Source organism: Chenopodium quinoa, unplaced genomic scaffold (assembly GCF_001683475.1).
Source record: "Chenopodium quinoa cultivar QQ74 unplaced genomic scaffold, ASM168347v1, whole genome shotgun sequence".
In the NCBI taxonomy this organism is placed as follows: Eukaryota; Viridiplantae; Streptophyta; class Magnoliopsida; order Caryophyllales; family Amaranthaceae; genus Chenopodium; species Chenopodium quinoa.
This window is the reverse complement of record NW_018744080.1, coordinates 3,568,928-3,592,986: the sequence shown is the minus strand read 5'-3', so window position 1 is coordinate 3,592,986 and position 24,059 is coordinate 3,568,928. Positions and strand designations below refer to the sequence as shown.

The 24,059-nt window shown below is 32.1% G+C and overlaps 2 protein-coding genes across 2 annotated transcripts; both read right to left on the bottom strand.

The window, feature by feature from the left end:
* Positions 1 to 473: 473 nt before the first annotated feature.
* On the bottom strand, positions 474 to 2,073 carry LOC110691603 (putative disease resistance protein RGA1). Its single transcript, XM_021868558.1, has 2 exons — positions 1,395 to 2,073; positions 474 to 1,243 (listed from the first exon to the last, which is right to left on the bottom strand). Exons 1-2 carry the CDS (start codon positions 2,071 to 2,073, stop codon positions 474 to 476), a joined length of 1,449 nt encoding a protein of 482 aa, XP_021724250.1.
* A 981-nt stretch (positions 2,074 to 3,054) lies between these two features.
* Positions 3,055 to 10,591, bottom strand: LOC110691528 (transcription initiation factor IIB-2). The gene is made up of 7 exons (XM_021868466.1): positions 10,033 to 10,591; positions 8,294 to 8,318; positions 7,634 to 7,763; positions 7,419 to 7,549; positions 6,370 to 6,458; positions 5,584 to 5,660; positions 3,055 to 3,590 (listed from the first exon to the last, which is right to left on the bottom strand). The coding sequence occupies exons 1-7, from the start codon at positions 10,383 to 10,385 to the stop codon at positions 3,457 to 3,459; spliced, it is 939 nt and encodes a 312-aa protein (XP_021724158.1). The 5' UTR covers positions 10,386 to 10,591; the 3' UTR covers positions 3,055 to 3,456.
* Between the last annotated feature and the right edge of the window lie 13,468 nt (positions 10,592 to 24,059).

Below are 24,059 nucleotides of genomic sequence, written 5' to 3'. Positions count from 1 at the left end.
ATTCACAAGTAGTTCATAGTCCTATTGAAGATTTGAAATTGTGGCTGCAATTGCTAGTGTCAACAGGATATTTTAAATTTTTAATAATACTAACATTTAAACATGGTGACTCAAATATTAGTGATTCATAACAAATTATTGTAAATTAGATCTATCATATCTAAGAGTTTACCTATTCAAACACACCCGTTTGTATGTATGTGTTCTTAATTTCTCATGTTTATAAGTAGGGAAGTATAATCTCGTTCCACCCAAAAACTTTAACACAATAAATCAAATGTTTTTAAAAGTACAAACAAACAATCAATCATTGTATGCCCTTGAGGATAGATGTAAAAAACGTTACATGTAAAACCATGTAACTCCTATAAAGCATTTAAAGGATAGATACATAGCATCAATCATTGTATCATACAGAAGAACGACTTAGACATATATGCCCTTGAGGCCTTGAGTATTCAAATAGATATGTGTCATTCACAATCAGACCAATACTTTCTCCAACAGCAAAACAGTGGTCCCAAAGTTGCAACAACTAACTCTTCTGCCATAATGTTCACTGCTAGATCATGCAAAAGATCGTGCATTTTACTAACGCATAATACACCCGTAACATGATCACTTGTTTCTTCAACCAAGAACTTTGATGTCAGTTCCATTAAGTAAGAGTATCCCAGGCCAACAATATCCTTATTTCTGTGATCCAGTGGCAACAATCCAAGTGCGCTCCACACAGATGTTACAAAAGGTGAAAATAATGGATAATCTTTCACGCACAAGGACAAGTGAGCAAAACATGGTTTTAAGTGAGATGGTAATTTATCGTAACTTAATTTTAATAGTGGTAAGACATCACCATAATCTTGCTTCAATTCTGTAAAACTTTCCATATCATTAATTCGTTGCCATTCTCGTTCGTCCCTTACACTTCTTAATATACTCCCCAAAGTCTTTACAACAAGTGGGATGCCATGGCATTTTTTAACAATAGACCTGCCAATTTCACAAAGATTCGGACATTTGCCTTCCTCGCCATCCTTGAATGCCAGGTGCTTGAACATTGACCAGCAAACTTCCATCGGAAGACTATCCAAATCATAAGACGATTCAAATGTTTGAGTGATAGAAGCTACCTTGGAGTTTCTTGTGGTGATCAAAATTATACTCCCCGAATTACCAACAGCTAGCACATCATTTAGCTCTTTCCACTTTTTGAAATCCTCAACCCATACATCATCCAACACTAGCAAGTATTTTTTTTTCCACTCAACAAACTATGGAGTTTTTTCACCAATATACCCATATCTTGGTTTGGAGTACTGTCACCGGTACCATCTTTCAAAATGTCCTCAATGATCTTGGGTATGTGAAACGTGTCCGAAACACATACCCACAACTTATGATCCAAGTGTTAGGAAGCACAAACTTAGCTAAAGTAATTTTTCCAATCCCACCCATCCCAACAATAGGAAGCACAGAGAGCTCACTAACATCACTGACACTACCCAATCTATTTATAACATCTTGCTTAGCCTCATCTCTTCCAACAACATCAGGTACATGGACATATGAGCTACTATCCAAAGGATTCCTGATGTCAGCAGTTGAGTACTCAATCGGACTTTCAGTCAAACCAAAATCATTTTTCTTAGCCACAATGTGTTCTAGCTGTTCACGGAGGTCTCGTAATTTGTGACTCACATGAAAAGAAAAAATGATTGGGTTTGAGGAGGAAAGATAGTACCTAAGCTTGGGGCGAAAACGACCTTCAATGACACGGCATTGTAAAGCGTCAAAGGCGACTTCATCCAAGAGATCGTCAATATCATAAACAACATGCTTGAGATCTCTTAGCCAAACTTTCATGGCTTCGTTCGAGTATTGCTTGTTTTCAGCATCATGGAGGACAGCACAAATAGCAGTGAGCTTATCGGCTATCTTATTGATATCTTTCTTAGCTGACTTGGCCGCTTTTAATTCTTCAGAAACAGAGGAAATGGCAAGATCACCGGTAAAGGAAGCGATCTTACCAAGTATGGATTTAGCAATAGGCAAAATGATGGCTTCCGCCATCTTCAAAATTGTGGGAAAAACAAGATAAGAAGAGAAGAAAACATGTGAAGATGAGTGAGGGTGAGGGTGTACTACTGGTAGTAGTGTAGTAATGCCCTTCGATCTTCAGATGTGCTCGTAAAAAATGAGTGGTTACTGATTAAGGCAACTCAAGTACAAATACCCTTAATTTGTTTTTTGTAATTTCTCCATTCAACAGTTGATAAGTCAATATTGCTTTATAAATTTTGCAAAATAATTGTAATGGCTCCAGCCTACCGTTGATAAGTCAACAGTGATTGCTCATAAATTTTAAAAATTAGAATATTTTTTGCAAAAAATCAAGTGAGATTATTGTGATTTCAATGTTTTAAGGGTGATACCTGATACTCCTTATTACTCTTTTTTGGTGCACATGAATAACTTGGTTTTTAATAATTGATTAAATTTATTATGGTACACTGTACACAACCTCCCTGTTTTCATATTTGAGGCTTTACTAATAAGGTAAGATCATTTTTTTTTGTTTGGTGCATAACATGATAACATAGCCTTTGAATACGCTTTCTTAGCCACAATGTGTTCTAGCTGTTCAGGTGAGACTAATACGGTTTTAAAGAAGTCTTAACTGGGAGCACTGATCTCATCGCGTCAATTATGTACACAAAACCTCCATGTTTTCATTGTTGAACTATAAATACCATAAAAATGTTTTTTTGTGTATTATTCTCTAGATCTACCGCTCAACATAAGGGATCCCTAGATTCCCTAACCATATGAAGTTGGGTTCTTTACTATCTTCCCCAGAACCTGAAAAGTTGTGGTTTGATAATAAGAGAAACTGTTCTGATGATCAGCAGTAACATTCAGGTGGTTGCATCTTGTAACGAGGTCAAAATCAAGAACACCCTCATCGTTTCAGACTAATATAGTACTAGAGAGTTACAACCAAAAAAATCAGCAATCAATAAGGGAAAATAAAAATGCTGAAAAACTTCTAAGTATCATCACTAATCATAGTGTTCATTTTTCATAAATCCCGTAAAAAAAAACTTATAAATGCATAGAAATCTAAATTCCGATTTCATATCACCCTCTTCCAAGCAAAGAGTTTACAGTTACACCCAACACCCTAACTCTTCACCTGCGCCTGTCATTTATCCCATTCAGATACTACATTTGCTAAAATAATGCAACAGAGAAGTTTATGTTGATATGTCACCCCCAACAAAGATGGGTGCGCCTCTTTAAAGTTTAAGACAAAACAATTGCACATTCGATCAGGAGTTAAGCAATTTTTATGTGAGTTATATCTTTAAGGTAATGGGCAGGCTTCCATTTTGTATTCCCCACACCAAAAAGGCAAAAATCTGTAAGACGGTCCGTAGAGCTCCCACGTTCCTTCTAAGGACTGCAAAGGTTTTTCAGGTCCTCATCCTTGGCATACCAATTGGGTATTATCTTGGAAATATGAGGATAAAGGTCCTTGTAAGCATTTCTGATTGTTCCTTCAGCAACACCAGTAGAAAGTGAGATATCTGCAAGAGAAGAAAGTTTTTCGTGCTTAGGAACTGTTTGGTTACACTTGGAATACTGGAAACAAAGTGGAAAGGAAACATATAAGAGGGAAGAAAGGAATCATCTAACTCTTACCTTTTCATTCATTTGGTTTAACTATGGAAAGGAATCACTTACACTTAACTCACTTTCTTTTTGTTTACGGAGGATAAGGGTAATTGTTACCTTAAGTTTTAGAGACGTAACAAATAGGTGGAAACCATTACCCCTATGGTAATTGTTACCTAAATCTTCTAACCAAACACTTGGTAGCGGTAATAGTTAAATTGAATCCGTTTCCAACCCAAAAAAAACTCTTACCAAACATGCTCTTAATACGATGAGCAAACCAACCTTACTATCCAATCTCAAATTTACATGAAATCAGACACATTTTCAGCACAGAGACTCAATAGGTCGTTGGTACTATTCAAGTAAAAAACCAAACTACCAAGGATTGGACAAACGATCATTACATTACGACATACAGCGTAAATATCACACGGGAAAAATCCTCAATTACAACGATAGCAGAGAAGGCCTAATCCACAATTGTTAATAACGAAAGTAGCAATTTAAGGAAAATACGGCCCTGTTTGGTTTTACTATAGCTTGTAGCTGGTAATTACTACTTGAGTGTAAGCACTAACCAAAAAGCTAAATGTTCAATTAATTTCAATAGCTTCTATGATCTCCTTAAAATACAACTTTTTGAGCTCAAAAGCTCTTTCAAAAATCTGTGTTTAACTGTTTACCATATCTCAAATTAACAATTTTTAGAATGGTCAAACCTATAACAGGCCTCAAAAGGCTAAAAGCTCTCCTCCAGTAAGTTACTTCCTAAACAAGGTTGTATAACCATCATTCAATTTGGATTGGTTTACACTTTTCATTTCTTCCTCTCATCAAACCCCGATCTAGAGAAATCCACTTAACAGTCCGGCATGCAAGACCATTCTTTTCCTTAACAAACCACTAAATCTTATACTGCAAACATTTAACAATTTCATCCATATATAGTAGTAGGAAATATCCAAAAATCAAGACTCGATGCCAAAAGTGGATAATCCATTCCCTATCCACAACCTAGTTTCTCTCTATAATGGACAAACTCGAACACTTTAAGCAACTGGACAGTCAATAGGAACAGAATACTGTTCAAAATCCTTGGTGGTACTAAAAATTGAAATAACGCTATAACTAAAAGAGAAGTAAGCCAAAGCTCAAGTTCCAACCACTACAACAAAGAAAGTGATCTTCCATTTTCCTTTGAAACCTCTCCAACAATGGACGAATTTGATTTATTAAAAGGGGAGAAAATAGATCCTTCCAACTCCCTCGACCCTCCCCTTCCCTCCTTGCATTAGTATCCGAATAAAAGGATGGTGTATCCCTCCTTTTATCTCCTTTTCCTTTCCCTCATTTCTCTCTATCCAAACATAGTAACAACTAGAAATTGTCCACATTACAACTTACAAATAGGCAACGAAGCAAAACTGCAAAATGTTCTCACTAAATGCTTGCACATGTATGTTATCCCCTTATTGCTTTTGTCCCCACAAATTTTTGAATAGTCTCTGCTCTCTAGAGCATTGATTCTTAACCAATTGACATCTAGCCACCCTTTAGAGAAGAAGGTTGCGACACACCTTTAAGTCTCTTTTGAAAAATAAACATACAGCAATGACGCATCCCCCCCCCCCCCAACACACACACACACACACACACACAAAAGCATCTCCCACATCTAAAATAAGCTGCATTTTAAAGGTGAACAAGATTTAACATCCAAACCCAGGATAAAAGAATACAGGTAGCTGTAGATTATTGAGTCTTAACGATTGTGTACGTGCATCAATATTCAGAAATTGCATAATAGCAATAGCAGGTCGTAATCTTCCTGATAAAACAAGAATCTGAATAGATTCCTATATGTGCAACAAAAGCTTCAAAATGACATTACAGAAGACAAACCTCGAAGGGGTTTTTTTTCCTCAGAAAGTTGGGTAATAATATATATCACTGCTGCAGCAATAGATATGGGACTTCTCCTGTATTGATTGCAAGAAAAAGAGCATGTTAGTAAATGGATGCTTAAAAATTTATGTAGCGTGGTACCTACCACAAAAAAAAAAAAAAAAAAAAAAAAAAAAAAAAAAAAAAATACTCATGCATTCTTCCTTGTATAACACAACAGAGCTTTAGTGACTTGCATATCTATGAAACAAGATATTATAACAGCAGAATTAACATGGACACATGGTGCACCACAAACTAACTCTTACAACCTTTAACAATAATTATTTTATTTCAAAGTAAAAATAATTATTTTACGTAAATCTATCTGGCTAAGTATTCCTGGAGATAATGTACATGCTCTATCTCTTCTGCTTTGTTTTATGGAATATACACAAATATGCATTTTCACAGCTCAACATAGCACTTCAGAGAATATGGCTCAGTATGGGATAATAGCAAACTGAAAATATAGGGACAACATCTGAACCAGCTTCATGCAACTTAATTTTATAAAATAGTGTGTGGTCTTGTTGATACAGAAATACTTTGTATGATACTTCCAATAGTTTCAAACCAGTATCTTGACTTAGAAATAGCATTTTTTATTTTATTTTTTTTTTTTTTTTTTTTTTTGACAAATAGAAATATTTTAACTTGCTGGAAACAATTCCTATTTCTATAAAATATCCTTTTGTAAGCAAAGCAAACAAGATTGAACTATAATACATTTAAAAGTACCACCTTATATCAATTTCTTCTGATTTCTGAACAGCTTCTTGAGCAGCCTTCATGGCTTGATTGTTCATACCAAGATTTGAACAAAAACGTCTCTGTAAGAAGTTTCAATCCCATGTCAAAAGAATATAATTAATTTCACGACATCAAATTGAATACTCCCTCCGTTTGGTAATAATCGCAACACTGACTTTTGCACTATTCATATGTTTGATTCGACTATACTTTTTATCAATATATAAAATACATGTATTGCCAGGTAAAATATTTTTGGATTAATCTTTAGGAAATTTTGACATTCTCTACCCGGAAAAACACCTCTATTCACATTTGCTACCGTTTTTAAAAAAAAAAAAAAAATTACCTTGCCACCACCTAAATCGGAATTTGTTAGAAATTCCGTTAAGTTTATTAAAAATTAAAAAAAAAATTAAAAAAGAAAGGAAAAAAAAAGCCCAACCACCCCCTCCCCTCAACTGCCGGCGCCAGCGACCTCACCCCCCTCCTTTTACCCCACCCACGAAGCCAACCCCCCCCCTTTCCCCCACCCACGAAGCCAATTCCCCCTCCCTTTCTCCCACGGTGGTTTTGGGGTGGTGGTTTGGTTAGGGGTGGCCGAAAAGGGTAGAAGGGGAGGGGGTAAAATTCGGTGGGGTTGGCTTCAGTGGGTGAGGGAAAGGGAAGGGGATTGGTATCGTGGATGGGGGAAAGAGAGGGGGGTGGGGTCGCCGACGCCAACCGTAGCTTTGGGCGTCGGCCGTTGGCGGGGGGGTAGGGAGGGGGAGGGGTGGCAGTGGGGTGGTTAGGCTCCACTGACGGGAATTGTGACTGTGTAAGACATCGGGTAGTAATTTTTAACAAACTCTGATTTAGGTGGTAGCAAAATAAAAATAAATAAAACGGTTGTGAATGTGAATACAGCAAATGTCAAAATTTCAAATATTAAAGGTCAGAGTTGTGTATCGGGTGGTCAAAGTGTTGCAATTTTTTTGAAATGGAGATAGCATATATATATATAGTCATTATATATAGTCATTGAGAGACAAGATACTTACCAAAAAATCTCCAGCATGTATAGTTCCCATGCCCACTGCTTGTCCCATTTCGACCTCCAGCTGTTTCACAATGTACTCTTTTGCGCGACCAATGTCTTTTTTTGACGCTCCATTGGCGACAGAACAGATTTCTATATGAAATCCACATGTTCAATGAAGCTCAGACACAAATAAATGGTTGAAGATCCATATTTTATAAGATTCTAAGGCTGTACCCTTTACAGTCCGAGGCTTGTCCTCTTGCCGACAAGCTATGTATAGGCATGCAGCCAAAATAGCATCTTGATTTCTTCCTCTACTAGACTTCTGATCTTCTACTTTTTTGTATATCTCACTAGCTCGGTCCTGTTAAAGATAAGACAATTAGAAATAACTTACAAAGGTCAAATGCAGAAGCAGACACAATGGTAATATTGACCTTGTATGTACAATACAGTGCAGCAAGTAGATATGTAGTCAATGTTTGTGAAAGCACAAAAACAAATTATAAAATACACCTCCCTATTTACAGTTAAAGCTGGATAATTTTCTCACAGTGATAAGTGCACTAATAGCTCAATGAAAGGGATGGCACTAGACCACTAGTCATGACCGCCATCTTCACTCTTCAGGTTGAGTAATATTACTTCATCTAAACTATAGTGTTATTTGTGAGGTGCCTTATTGAAGACTTATCAAGCAAATTGCTTCTATGATAGATTTATACCCAAGCAAACAATGACTTAAGCCAATCAAAACATAAGACTAAAAAGTAAATTAGTAAACAAAAAGAACAATAGAGTTTTCAACAAATAAAGGTTGCTTTGGCTAGCCAGCGTGTTTTTAAAGCAAATCAATTCCAAAAAATATTAACCAAATAAAATTGAAGTCCTTACCTTTATGGTTGAAACAAGACCCAACCTGAAACAACAAAACATTCCCATTAGCTTATAGCTTCACAATTTCAGAAACAATGTTCAAAAGCAAATAAAAAGTAAAACCTTGATTTACACCCAAAAAAAAAAAAGGCAACCATACATAAATAACATAATCAATGAAGATGTTACCATGAATGATTAGCTTGCAGGATTTTTAAATATAATATAAAAAAATAAAAAAAATAAAAAAAAAAAAAAAAAAGAGGGGGGGGGGGGGGGGAGGGGTGGGGGGGGGGGGGCAGGTCACAATATGCTTTAATTTGACACTTTTCGCCACAATGAAGTGCTCATGTTAGGCACGTAATCAAAGGGAGGCTTAAAAGGAGCATATGAATTTGTTAGCCTAGGTAGAGATTAGACCATAGAAACAATTCACCAGAATTGTAAGTCTACAATACACAATACCAGATTAAGCCAAGCAGTGAAACAGCTTTTTAGTTACAAAATAAACCCAATTTCTTTAACATTAATTTCTAACAACAAAAGATAAAAAAAAAATTAAAAAAAAAAAAAAAAAAAAAAAAAATGACAGGTCCCAGAAGGATTCATGTGAGCAACCTAAGAGATATAGCTCGTCCCATCTTTTTGAAATTTAGGCTTGCATAAGATTAGTACTCCGTAGACAGGGAAGTGAGTACTTGTTACAAACATTAAACTTGCTCCCAGATAATTTAGAGTATAACACTATTCTCGGATTTCTCCCATCTCCAATTCATTGTTACCAATATGATCCACCAACTCTTTCACTCAATCACGTCACAATATAGCCCAAACACCATTCATTATTCATTAAGACTAATCAGCAAGACCAACAGCCACAATCTCCCTTCTTTTGGGTATGACCTAAAGAAAACATCCACAAAGCAACCCCTAAACGGCCTAAAATAACATTAACTTCAACATTCATCTAAGTCTGCTTCTCTATTGCACAACCACAAACCTCAAACAAGAAAGCTAAAAGCAAGCAGCCATATACTGCTCCAGGATCAATTGAAAATAATGCAGGTTTACTTCCAAATAAAATTAATTAGTTAACAGAACAACGATAATCTTCATTAAAATTTAGAAACCATTTCAATCCTACTCCTCAACTTAGTTTCAAATTCAATACAAAAAGTTATCAACAATTCTCCCTCAATCATATCTGTACATTTTAGGAGTAAGCATAAGATTTTCACTACAACCAACAATATTACAATACCCCACGACTTAGTCTCGACAACATTATAATCACCCAGCTCCAAACAGTACTTGTGCAAGTAATCATACTCAAATTCCCTACATTTCACCACAACACAGAACAACCCAAATGAACACATTCATTGGGATCATGAATTCATGACCAACAATCCAACACTTCTTCCGACAGCATATTTTTAAATCCAATATAAATTCACATTAATGCAAGGAGATGGACCAACCAACATTACACCAAAACACCATAGTTTAGTCTTTTCCAACCAAAAAATCACCCAACTTCATACTTTTCCCTCAGATTAACACCAAATCACCCAATAAATTTTCCAACTTCAACCCTCAAAAACAAATAATGTATATAATCCTACAACAATCAAGAAAATTCATTGTATCATCCACAAAAATACCCACCATCTTATCAAAAAAATCAACTTTATTAATCCATTTCACAATAAACAATTCAAAGAGCTGAAATAACAATAAGACAATAAAAATCAGACCTATCAGCCATAGTGGCAATGGTCTTGAAGGCTTGAATAAGACCTCGATCGGGGTTCGAACCCCGATTCTGCCACCGCCCTAGCGAAGACGATAAATAATCTCCGGTAGTACCATTCGGCTTTGATATAACGGTGGACAAACCACCGTCCGATAACAAGGGGTTGGTGGGTCCACCAACTCGGACCGGGTCATTATCATTCGACTCATTGGCGAACGTTCTCCACTCGGAGGTTTCATCGATTGAGTGAGATTCTAACACGAGTCCGCACTCCGAACAAACTGTGTCACCTGCAGAATGATCGAACACAACCTCGGTGTGTTTCTTGCAATCGCTGCAAAACGCATCACCCATTTCTCAAATTGATTGAAAATCCCAGATATTTTCCAGAATCAAAATCTGATCTTTTGTTTGTTTTTGATTGATTTGAATTGAATGGGGATTTGGGGTGATGGGTGTTTTTGGAATTAGGGTGGAAATTGGTGAAGAAATGAAATGAGGAGAGGAGAGAGAATCTAAAAGGAGGTATGGGGGTATTTATAGAAGGAGAGGGTGTGGGTTTGTTGGCTTGTTAGGAAAGTCATGGGAAATTGATGTGGTAATAAAAAGGGAATGAATTAATGTATGTGTGGGACCTTTTGATTTGTGTCTGGGTTTGCTCGGACTGTAATAATCGCATCACTTACCTAATCTATTGCAAAATATACATACTATTTTTGAGCTTCTAGGCAAAGCAGGAGTCAATAGAACAGAGCAGAACAACTCAAAAGAACATGGTCTATATGAGTATTGTCGATTTGTCTCTACTATTTTTAATAATACCTTTGTTTTGATGGACCCGTGTAATAAGAGTGAAGAGATAGAGAAAGTTTATAAACTAGAAAGAAAAGTGATGCAACTAATACTTTCATTTTAGGGAAGTGATGTCTTTCATCACCTCACTAGCATTGGCCACAGCCACATATTTTTGAAAGTATACCTTTTATCAATTGCATAAATTATATCTCGTGTATTAATATGAGTATGTTCTATGATTTTAATTCTGCTCGTTAACTACGAGTAGTGTACAAGTACTAAAAGAAAGAAAAAAAAAATATGCGTGGGACCAAATGACAACGATTAGAACTTAGAAAGTTAGAAGTAGGAATGTGTATGTGTTTAGATTTTGGACCGCATGCATATGCAGGTAGGTTTGTTACTAGTACTAATTTGTAAGTTATCGATGAAAGATATTTAATTTGTAACGGCTAACGTCATTATTACCACGTTTTTTTAAAAATATCTTGCGTTCAATTTAGGTTGGCTAAATAAATTTACATAATTGAACCTTTGTTTTTTTTTTTTTTTTTTTTTTTTTTTTTTTTTTTTTTTAAGGAAACATAATTGAACCTGTTTAGTTTACTTGTTTAGCAAATTAGCACAGTTGAGTTTGACAGATCAACTTTGACAAGTTGTGAGTTGTACACACGGACATTACTGTGTTAAACAAGCAAACATATACAGCCGTAACTAACTAAACTGTACTACTAAGCTCTAGAATCTAGATGTTCAACATTCACGTACTCGTTATTTCGTTTAAGTGTTTATTGCATAATACATTAATGCGGAGTATGTAGGAATGTACAAACTTATGGCCGGACTACGGTAACATCTCATAATTATTACTCCATACAAACAATGCATTTGACGTACTTCCTCCGTTTTATTTTGATAGACCCATTTTAACTGTTATAGTCAAATTTTATATAGATTAGGGAATCCTACGCGCGTGATGCGAGCGATACAACTAGCCATCGTAGGGGAGTTATAAATTCGAACCTCAAAGTTTACGTACTTTGAGTTGCTGTTGAATTATACTTGTCTTAAGTCGATCAATAAGAGATTATATCTTAATTTATTTAATTGTGAAAACATGTTTTGTGTTATGATTATTTATTTATTATAACTCGCCAGTGTACGTATTACTATATAAAAAGGCAATCAAAGCTATTGCATCATTCTATAACTACAATAGAAGTGATATTGAGAGGAAAAAACCCTCATTGAACACCCTGACACAAAGGCTATGTGAATTAGTATATTTCCTTGCAATTAGATAGTCTTTGGATCATATAATGGAGGAGATTGTATTTATGAGCTACGAGTATTTAACTGATGATGTATGAGTATATCTTAACTCTTTCCTATAATCATAAACTATAAGCTTTTCCTAGGATAAAAATCGAGACAATGACACAATAATTAAAGCAAAATACATCTTCAAACAACCTCTTAATCAAAAGCATAAGACTATAGTACCTCATATGTAAGACATAACTGTTACATTCCGTAGAAGACTCATTAAATGAGTTGCTTTGTTTGACTCCCCTATAAACACAACTAAAAGAGATTACATCAAAAGTATTACTCTTATGTATTTTTTTTTTTTGGTGTATCATTTAAATGGTATCCAAGAATTATACTTTACACTCCACCACTACGAAGGTACCATTATTGCATTCATCCGTCAACTCAACCAATCTTGAGTTGTCCCTAACTCTAACCGGATACGGGCATCTCCGAATAGTATGCTTATTCACCTCTTCGTATAACATAAACAAATAGATTGCACAAAATTTACATTTATTTTAGTATAAAAAAACAACCAGCAGGGTCATCATCCTTATAGAATTATCGCAGCGGTGGGTGGTGAGGGGGGGAATGAAAACTGAAATGTTAGCAGTATTTTTCAGCAGCCAGAAAAGGAGTTTGTGAGAAAAGAGAAAATTGAGAGATGAAGATTTTTGGCCTTTTCGATGGAATGATAAGAAAGAAGATAAACAAAAGAACTAGAGGACAAAAATAAGAAAAATTAAATATTTAAATGCATCAAAACTAATTAAATTGGTGGTAAATATGTCAATTAACTTTTTAAAGGGTATAATAGTCTTGACACTATTCATAAGAGTATTTTCCCACTTTTTAAAGGTAGGGATATATATATATATATATATATATATATATATATATATATATATATATATATATATATATATATATATATATATATATATATATATATATGTGTGTGTGTGTGTGTGTGTGTGTGTGTGTGTGTAATTTTATAATATTAAAATTTTATAATTTTGTTAATATACAATTAAATATATTGAGGTCAAATGCATATATTAAAGAACGTGTAAAGTCAAAATGAGACTACCAACATATAAAACTAGAGGAAGTAATTTTTTTTAGAGGCCATACTTTGGCACTTGTATTTATTTTGTGCCTTGTATTGTGGGCAAGTATCGAGTAGTGCATGTCCTAGGCCTTAGGCCTTAACATAATATGAGTAATGTTATATACTTATATGCTAATATGCCAATAATGACTGTTCGCAAAGAACTTGTTCGTTAGCAATAGCCTAGTGGTTGCTAGCTTGGTTGTTAGTTGTTTCACTATATTGGTTGGTTTGACAAACTGTTTATACAGATTACAGAGTATATAACATTTATAATGATTGTTTGAGATTGAAAGAGAGACAAGCTTTCAAATTATAGAGTAATTATGGCATTATCTTGTAAAAATAAATCATTTTATTCCGATAATAAAAATAAGGCAATAGCTAACAAACGTCCCTGAATAAGCTAGCTAAAAGTAGAAGGATTTGGTCATGCTTTTTCAAATTAATATCACTTTATTACATTAATTACACTGATCGACACGTGATTTGGTCATGCTTTTTCAAATTAATATCACTTTATGTAATATTTTAAATGTTTAGCCAACACTCTGCGGGCGTTCGTTAGCAAGATCCTACAAATCTATACTTAGTATTTAAAAACTATAACCAAGATAGTAAGAAAGACATATGTCCCCATCCATTCTATTGCACTTCGCTAACCATAGTGCTACATGTCATCTTACACTATTAATTTTTTACTACACCATTTTTTTTTAATTCTTTCATTAAACCTATATTTCATCTTTCATACACACTTCATCTCTCCCCTTTAATTCAACCTTTTCCAATTCTCTCTTTAATTTTAGCCCTTCCACCTTCTATTTAAACCTCTTTTTCAATTGAAGTTCCAAAATTTTAATTTCTTTAATCATGTTTCCGATTACATATTATACCCTATAATGACTTACTGATATTTCCTTACTTATCTCTCAATACAATTTTTTCGATTACATATTATACCCTGTAATGACTTAGTGATATTTCCTCATCACTTATCTCTCAATACAATTTTATATGAATTACTCGTGCATTGCACAGTCCAGAAGGCTAGTAATAACATAATACATCAAAATTAATAGTCCAAATTCCTAAACTAACCACTCATTCTAATAATAATGACAATTTCCGTAAAAAAAAATGACAATATTACGGAGTAGTTTGTATTGCCACATCAGATTTTTAAACTACAAGGGTTTCAAGCTACAAAGTTCCACGTTGGTTGGCTACAATACCTTGTAGCTTGCTTCTTTTTTTATTATTATTATTATTATTGTTTTTATTTTTATAGTATAATGATTTTTTCTTACTAGCTACTTGTATAATTATTGGATAGTTGTGAATTGCGAATATTTATTAAATAATATGTTTACATTTTAGTCTACAAATAATACTACCAAAAAGGTTTCCAAAAAAAAATACTACAAAAATTATTTTTAAAAAAAATGATTAAGAAAACTTAAAATATTAAAAAAGAGTGTGAAGGATATGGATCCAATAAAATCGAAACATATACGATGTACATTTATCCAGCGATTTGCATGCCAAATTACCTGTGTTTATCTCACAAAGTATTATTCCATTTGGTATAAATTAATATGCAATATTAAAATTAAAAAAATAATAAAATAAAATTATACCTTCTTCAAAATTTCAAGCAGTGTTGCTCAATCAAGCAAGTCTGCCAATGTTATTCCAACGGTCAAGCTACTGCTTTGATTTGATACTTTTCAAATTTGCAAGCAAGTCCTTTAAATAAACCATTGGGGATGCTATAAGTTTATAATGTGTACACCCCCTCATTCAAATAGTTTCCGCAACAATGCACCAATAATTGAGCAAGTCTATAACAACTAAATGATAAATACTTTACATTCCCTCCTTTTTAAAATAATTGCTCCACTTTTTTTTTATAACCGTTTTTAAATACTATTATTTGGTAAGTTTTTGCAATAATTAATTAATTTCTCTCACCTAATGGATCCATCATTAATCATATTTGATTAATTTTATGTTCTCTCTCCTCCAATTCTCTCCACTACTCTTAGCTTGTTTTTTACAATTTTTTATTCTTCCACCAACTCCACTACCTCCATATTTTTATTACTTTTTATACTTTCTCCAATTTCTCCTAAAACTCCGCGCATGGAGAAATGGAGCAAGTATTTAAAAACGGTGGGAGTAAGAGCATCTCCAATGGTTTATTATAGGGACTTGCTTGCAAATTTAAAAAGTATTAAAGATGTTTCTTGACCATTGGAACAACATTGGAAGACCTGCTTCAATGAGCAACACTGCTCACTTAAGCAACACTGCTTGAAATTTAGAGAAAATAGTTTTTTTTTTTTTATAATTTAAAAAATAATGCAGTTGGAATACTATGTGTGTTAGATAAAATATACAGTACTTATGATATGTTTCATTTTTTTTATATTATCTTAATTACACTGTTTTTAATATTTTACTTTTTCTGAATCAGAATTTTTTTTCCTTTTTTTTTTGGTGGTATTATATATTTGTGAACTAAAAAGGTAAACATATTATATATATAAAAAAAAAAACATCTACAATATCTATGATATAGTAGTAAATAAAAAATAATTATATTATCTAATAATTTTAATAAAATATCAAACATAAATTAAAAAAAAAATTAAACAATTGTTAGATGAGACAAGCTACAAGATGTTGTAGCCAACCAATGTGGAACTTTGTAGCTTGAAACCTTTGTAGCTTAAAAATATGAAGTGGCAAGACAAGCTACAATCTTGTCATTAGAGATGCTCTAATAGTTTTAGAAATTACTAATGTATCTTGCTGAGTCTTGTTTAAGACTTCAAGTCAATAACAGTTGTTTTCATTTATCAATTACTATAGATTATAGAACAAAACTAAATAATATTACTCTAATTGAACATGATTCCACTTCAACTCTAATTGAACGGTATATGGTTTGAATATACTTGTACAATATATAGGCATGTCTGCCGTATAAACTAATCCGCATTCCTCTTTGTGGAAAAATGAGGAGTAAAAGCGGCAAGCGGCAAGGTAGGCAGTGGCGGAGCCAGGATTTATAATTCGGGGGGACAAATTTTGGAGGTTAAAGTTTCGGCAAAAATCTCAAGAAAAAAATTGATAACCTAAATTGTTTAATATTTATTTGAAATCACATATGCCAATTATTTCTATATGGAAAAAGAGGGGTAAAAAAGTTTATTGTATATTAAAAAAATTATCCAACAAAAATGAATAAATTTATATTTGTAAATCCTGTTATGTAATCACATAATTGATAAATACGAATTAATTACCTTATCATAAAGTCAAATAATTATCGTTAAAACAAATTGATGGTAGATATGAAGGGCCAGGGTTTGAGTTACATTCGAAAAAATAAACTCAACTTTTTCAAATCAATCATATTATTAATATGTATTTCGTTAAAACACAGTTACAAACAATTAATTAATAGTAATCTATTTATTAGAAATGTAAAAAAAAAATTGAGTTTAAGCACACTTAGTTAAGCGATAATTAAAAACAAGAAGTAGGAAATAAGAAATAACATTAAAAATCCTAAAACAAGAAATAGGAAATAAAAAATCAAATTAAAAAGGTTGTTGAAAATTAGAGTATGTAATAAAAAAAACAAGAAGTAGGGGAAAAAAAAACAAAAAAGCTGAAAAACAGTAGAGTAGGGAATCGAACCTAGGACCAAAACACAGCCTTACTAAGGACTCAACCACCAAACCGTATTCAATATTGTGATATATACTGTAAGTATATGTTATTTATAGCCTTTTACTGTATTTTCTTGATTTTTTTTTTAAAAAAAAAAACTTTTTTTCCGAAAATGGGGGGACAACTGTCCCCCCTTGTTCTAATGTGGCTCCGCCACTGAAGGTAGGGCAGAATACACACTAATTTGACAAATTTTAACCTTTTGTCTTAAGTTTCTTGTACTCAAGGACCTAATTAAGACCTAACTCATAACGAGTACAAAATTAGGAAAAGAAACTTAGAAAAAAGAGTGATTGTTTAGAAGTATTTCCCATCTTTAAATAACTTGAGTCATTAACAATTTAGTTAAGCCTATTAGTGTATAGCTTATGGGCTGATGTTATGAGCCTTAATTTGTTTAGGTTGTATATATATACTTGTGCATACTTTAATAGAAAAGACACTACACTATCCTCTATTCTCTCTATTCTTGGCATGGTATCAGAGTCAGGTTGTAATCTTGTATATATATGTAGTTGTGCATACTTTAATAATAAAGACACCATACTATTCTCACTATTCTTGATAGATTCTAATAATACCCGTCGGTATAAATGTGTACTTTGATAATGCTAAAAATAACAAATTAAAGAATCTATTGATACTAACAAATTATTTTACTGTCAATTATATTTAATGATACATTAAAGCAACATTATAGATGCTATAGCAATTTATTGTCCAACATGTCCATTATACTTGTAGTAAATGACTCAATATGTTAATTTGACCAACATCAACAAAGTTGTACCGTTATAACTTTGTTGACATTAAAAAAAAAAAATGTTACAAATTAAACTTTCAAAAGTAGATGATTAAATCATTTCCAATTTCCCAAAATGGGAATAAACTCAATCAAACAAATACTTCTTCCATTTTTATTTTTTTTTAAATGTTTCAACTTTTATAAACACTATTTTCTGGTTGATTATTTTTCATGATATATATACTTGTCGAGTTGATTTTTTTTTTAAAAGTTGATTTTTTTTTTTAAACGGTAAGATGGGGGAATCCCCTTCCTATCATAAAAGGGGGATGAGGAGTAGAACCTATGTCACATGTGGGGGAGATGGAGGGACTAACCATCCCTCCAGCCTCCACTCCTCACTCTTCAAGTTGTAGTTATGTACTTGTGTGTGAACTTATCATTGAATTCGTATTCTCCGTAGTTAAAATTATGTACGACAAATACTCCCTTAGAGCTTAAATAGTTGAAACGTTTGACTTTTTTTACTATTAATATAACAACTTTGATCATCGTATTTTAATATTGTATAAAAAATAAATTTTTTATAAAATACGTTGTTAAATAGGTATTAGTATAAAAATTCATAATCTCAAAAAATTTAATATTTTTTATTAATATTTAATCCTATGTATCTGGAATTAAATTAATACATTGACATGAGAATAGAAACATTACGGAGTACTGATTATTGATTGTACGACTGGGTCACATACATCAGAGTATAATTCTGATACCCAAGAAGTTATTGTATTGGCCTTCTAATGGTTATCCGCTGCAATAGGCCAGTGTCCAATGTTCCAGCTTTAGAAATATGCTCTATGGCATCCTTAAGCCCAATAATCTTTTTTAGTCCAATAAGACTATTTCTTATGTCTGATATATCGTTGTTGTTTTTAGGGCAATTGGATACTTGAACAATTGGACCAAATATATACTCCCTCTGTTTCTAAAAGTTCCGACTTACTTTGTATTTACGTGGTCTCCTATTAACATCTTTGACCATAAATATCTTCTGCTATGTATAAGTTAAAATTATAAAAAGTTGATACTACCTCCGTTACATTTTATTTGCAACGATTTGACATAAAGTAGAGAGGAAAAATGTCCAATCGTTGCAAATAATATGTAACAGAGGTAGTATTTGGAAATTTATAATCATTGAAATCTAATTAGATCTCATATGCTAATTTATTTACTACCTCATTTTCTAATTATGTGCAACAAAAGAATATTTTATGTCTCACAAATAATATCTCTTTGTTGCAATTGATAAGAAACGGAGGCAGTACATTGTAAAAGTCATCGGTGTAGTCAAAAGTTATTTTATTGTGACCCCATGAATAGTAAATGAGTCGAATTTTCAGAAATTGAGGTAGTACTTCCTTTGTTCCAAATTAAATAACACAGTTTGACTATGTGCACTATTCACATAAGTACATAACTTACTATGAATTTGCTGTAATTTCGTGTTGAGAAAAAACATATTATGTAGAGTCTTAGGGCATGTTCTAATTTACTGCACTGTTTATTTACTGAATTAAGTTGAACTGAACTGAACTAAGGGCCTATTCTCTTACGTTGAAATTCAGTTCAGTTAAGTTCAGCTTAGTTCAGTTCAGTTCAACTCCTAATTTCCTTCTCTTATATAATATTTATTTCAGTTCGATTCAATTCAGTTTAACTCAGTTTAGTTCAGTTCAGTTCAGCTGAGTTCAGTCAATGAGAACAAGCCCTAAGTTGAACTGAATTGAATAGAGCTGAACTGAACTGAACTGAGCTGAAATGAATTGTTTATAAGTGAACGAAATAAGGAACCGGAGTGAACTAAACTGAACTGATTAGAATTGAAATGAACTGATTGGAGCTGAAATGAACTAAACTGAACTAAAATTAAGCTAAAGAGAACAAGCTCTTATTGAATTTGTCTCAATATCTGTTTCAAATATCTAATTTTTATAAATATTTTTAATATGTAATCAAAGATATCTGCATTAAAAAATATTCATTCACAAACGAGCCTAAATTTGTCATCTAATATATAACGGAGGATTTTATGTGTACTAACTAAAATCAATTTTATTTTCATGTGTTGTACTACGCACTACGGCGTAATTTGTGGTTGGAAGTTTTTATTTTTAATTGATGTTTACATATCTTGATCTTTTGACACTATTTCCTTTGGGTTCTTTTACCCCTAACAGTTTTCTTTTTACGATTATCAATACATTATCAACGTTTAAAATTTATAAATATTTGATAATAAAATAGTATAACTCAAGAATAACCTAACAAGATCCACATGGCTATTATTGTTATTATTTTTATTATATAATATATATGTCATCAAAATTAGTCAAAGTAAAAACATATAAATAATGTAAAAGTCAAAATGTTAATATTTAAAAAAAAAAAAATGAAGTATGTTTCTAGGGAATGTGTTGAGATTATTGGTCAATTTGGCCCAATTGCTTCTCTTTGATTGCATAAACAATGTTTACAACTTACAACACATGTGTTGAGATTATTAGTGTTTGTTCATATTTACTAAACTGAAATGAACGAATTGAACTGATTGAAAATGAACTGAACTAAATAGAGCTGAAATGAATATTTTATAATAGAAGGAGATTAGAAGCTGAACTGAATTGACCTGAAATTAAAATGAAGTGAACCTACCCTTAGTCTATATTATGACATTGGGCCCTAAAAATGTGTAGATCCTATTTTAATTAGTAATGAGGTGGATCCAAATTATTGAAATTTGGATAGGTCCAAATTGGATTTGGTAAGAAATTCATATTGGATTGAATCCATTGGTTGGAAATCGAATTTATTTCATATTAGATTAAATTGATGAATTCAACACTTAAAAATCAAATTTATTTAAGATCGTATTGGATTTGGCTTACATCAAACACAACGACTAAATAAACACCCTAATTGTTTAACGCAAAATTTTTTATCATTAATATATATCTATCCATCTATCTACTCCTTCCGTCCCCAAAACTTCGACCATTTTGGGTTGATTTTGCAGTTATTAAAAAACTTAAATAAAAAACAATAAAAACATATTGGAAAGATAAATTTACATGGGGTTTGTAAAAGAAGTAGATTGATAAAGTATTAAAAATACATGAAAAAACAAAATTTTATATGAGAAAGTTAATTTTGCACAAATACTGTTGTAAATTGATGAGTATTTTAATGTAAATGATTCGATCATTTTGGAATTGAAATTAAGCCAAAATGGTCAAAGTTTTGGGAACGGAGGGAGTATTTTATAATTGTATTGATCTTTTGCCCAATTTTAACCAATGCCTAGTTGCCTACTATTCATTAATTGAGCAATATATGCACTCTATTTTTTTTTTTAAAGAGCATCAATAACTACCTATTACATTTATTTTTGTAAAGAACCAATCAAAATATTCAAAGATTATTTTTCATCACAAGAAATATGTAACCTGTGCTAAAAGCATGAATGCATTCTAGTACCTACAATGAATTGGTACTTAGTAGTTCAAATTTTGATCTCTTCAATGTGGAAAAGTGGTAATATTGCATGCAATGCTTTTTTCTTAGTCAATCAATTTAAAAAAAAAAATGGTGGAAAAGGCCCATAACTCCGGCGGTAATAGGGCCGTGGAGGCGGGGGATAAAGGCGGAGATGATAAAAAAAAAAAAAAAAAAACTTAGCAATTAATAAGCATGCTTAATACTCCGTATAATAATTAACTAAGTCAAAGGAAAAGATAAATGTATGGGACCCAAAAAAAAAAGATTCATATCATGATGAGTAATGTATGTATCTAAAGTTTAGCAGAGGATGTCCTTTTGTTGATGGAAGAATTGAAGATGTAACATAACGTATTCTGACACGCCTTTGTTTTAAAACACTTGCCTTTAATTTGTCAGCTTTTCCGGTATTTTCCCATCTCCTACTGCCTCCAATCTTCACCTTCTTCTTCATGTACCATATTCGTATACTCGTACAGTCGTAACTCATACTCCTAGTATCCAATACTATACCGGTATTGGCTAATTAGAAAATTCTCCGTCTTTAAATAAGGGTTACACTTTAATTTTTGAATTTATATCATATTTTGTGCTAGATTTTCGTCTTATTCAACTAAGTAATTTATCGTATATTATAATTACTTGTATAAGTTTAGAAACAAATTAATAAACTAAGGGTCTGTTCTCATTGACTGAACTCAGCTGAACTGAATTGAACTGAATTGAGCTGAACTAAACTGAACTGAATTGAGCTGAACTGAACTAGACTGAATATTTTATAAGAGAAGGAAATTAGGAGCTGAGTTGAACTGAACTGAACTAAGACATCATAAACTCTTTTTTTTAATTAATTCAAGAAAGTTTTAGATTAGTTTAGATAAATTCAAAATATAATCAAAAATTCAAAATGATGTAAGTTTTAATAATTTATACAAGTATAAGTTAGAGACAAAATAATATAGAATATAAATTCAAGTGCTCCTTTATTGCTAAGCTTTTTTTACGATATTTGTTTTGTTGTGTAATTAGTGTGTTTTTATGATGATTTTCTAAATTTATATTCCCCCCGTTTCAATATGATAGTCTCATATGGAATCAATCACATAAAATAAGAAAAATATTATATTTGGAATCTAACATTAAATTAAAAAACAATTCATAAATAGTTTTGCCTGATTTAATTTTTTTTTTAGGAAAGTTTAAGTCATATTTGCATAAATCAAGGGAGTAATTTCTTTACTTAGAGTCATGTCATTAATTCACAATCAATTAATCTAACCAATCAGAATTTAATATGAATAAAATAGGAAATAAAAACTAAGTTAAAAGTGATATACATTCAATATGGGTATATGGGACTAACAAATTGAAACGGAGGGAGTACAATTTTCAAGAGTATTTTTAATTCTTATAAGTAGTCCTAAGGGTTATCTATATCGTTTCCTTTATTTCTCATCTAATTCAACATATCTTAACTATACTCATAAATAAAGCAATATGGAGTATTATACTTGTACTTCAAATCACATATTTTATTCTTAAATCATAACCTAAGCTTATTCATTTAAAACTTTAATAAGATCAAGATCTGAAAGGCCTCTGCTAATGGAATTTTAATTTGAACCCTCTAAATTTTTATAGGGCCTATTTCTTTAAGTTCTATCTATTAATCCAAGACACTGCAAAACTATAGAATATAGAATGTTAGTCACGTGATGTAACAGTTCACAACATGCATAAATTCTTAATTAAGTAAATCAATTCATCCAAGATTATATTATGATCATTTTGATCATATTCAACATTATCCAAGTATTAAAAATTAATCTTCTTCCTGCAAATTTGAAGTAAGTAGAGTAATTTTAAAACCAGGAATCCTAAGGCTTGATACTCTTCACGTACTTCCAATAATAATTGAGGATAACCATGACTTTGCACTGTATTATTACTGGCTCATTTTTCTATCAACTGAAATTCTTCTGGAGTCACATGATCTACAATATAATTTAGATTGAATCAAATTTCATATGGAATACAAATTTTGGGGTCCAATGGATGCCCTATATGTAACTCCGAGCTCAAGTTCACTATTTCGATTTAGTTATGTGTGTGTATGACTGAGAATCTGTTCACATTTACTTAATTTCATTTCAGTTCAGTTCAGCTCCAATTAGTTCAGTTCAGTTCAGTTCAGCTCCAATTAGTTCAGTTCAGCTCCTAATTTCCCTCTCTCATAAAATATTCATTTAAGCTAAGTTTAGTTCAGTTCCAATCAGTTCAGTTCAGCTCTAATCTATTCAGTTCAGTTTAGCTCAGCTCAATTCAATAAATGTGAACATGCCATGAGTTGAAACTCCACCTATTTTTGAGTTCGCCTTGTATTTAATTTTAATATCCCAAATCATTTTAATTACTCAATTTTAATTGGTATTATAATTTTTAGAGAACCATATCGACAATAATGTAAACATGTAAATTAGATTTAGGTCGTGTTTGATGAAAAACTAAAAGGTGAAGCTGATTTTGAATAGCTGATTTGATTAACTGATTTGATTAACTTATTTTATTAGCTGATTGTATTAAAATGTTTAGTAAATAAATGATTGTTTAAAGTTATTTGATTATGTGAAATGACCAATAAGCAATTGTTGGGTAGGTTTCATATAGAATATTAAATTATATGAGGGTATAAGTGTCATTTTATCATAAGAATTAAATTAGCTAATTGTCTTAAAAGGAGAAGTGTTTTAGATAAAAG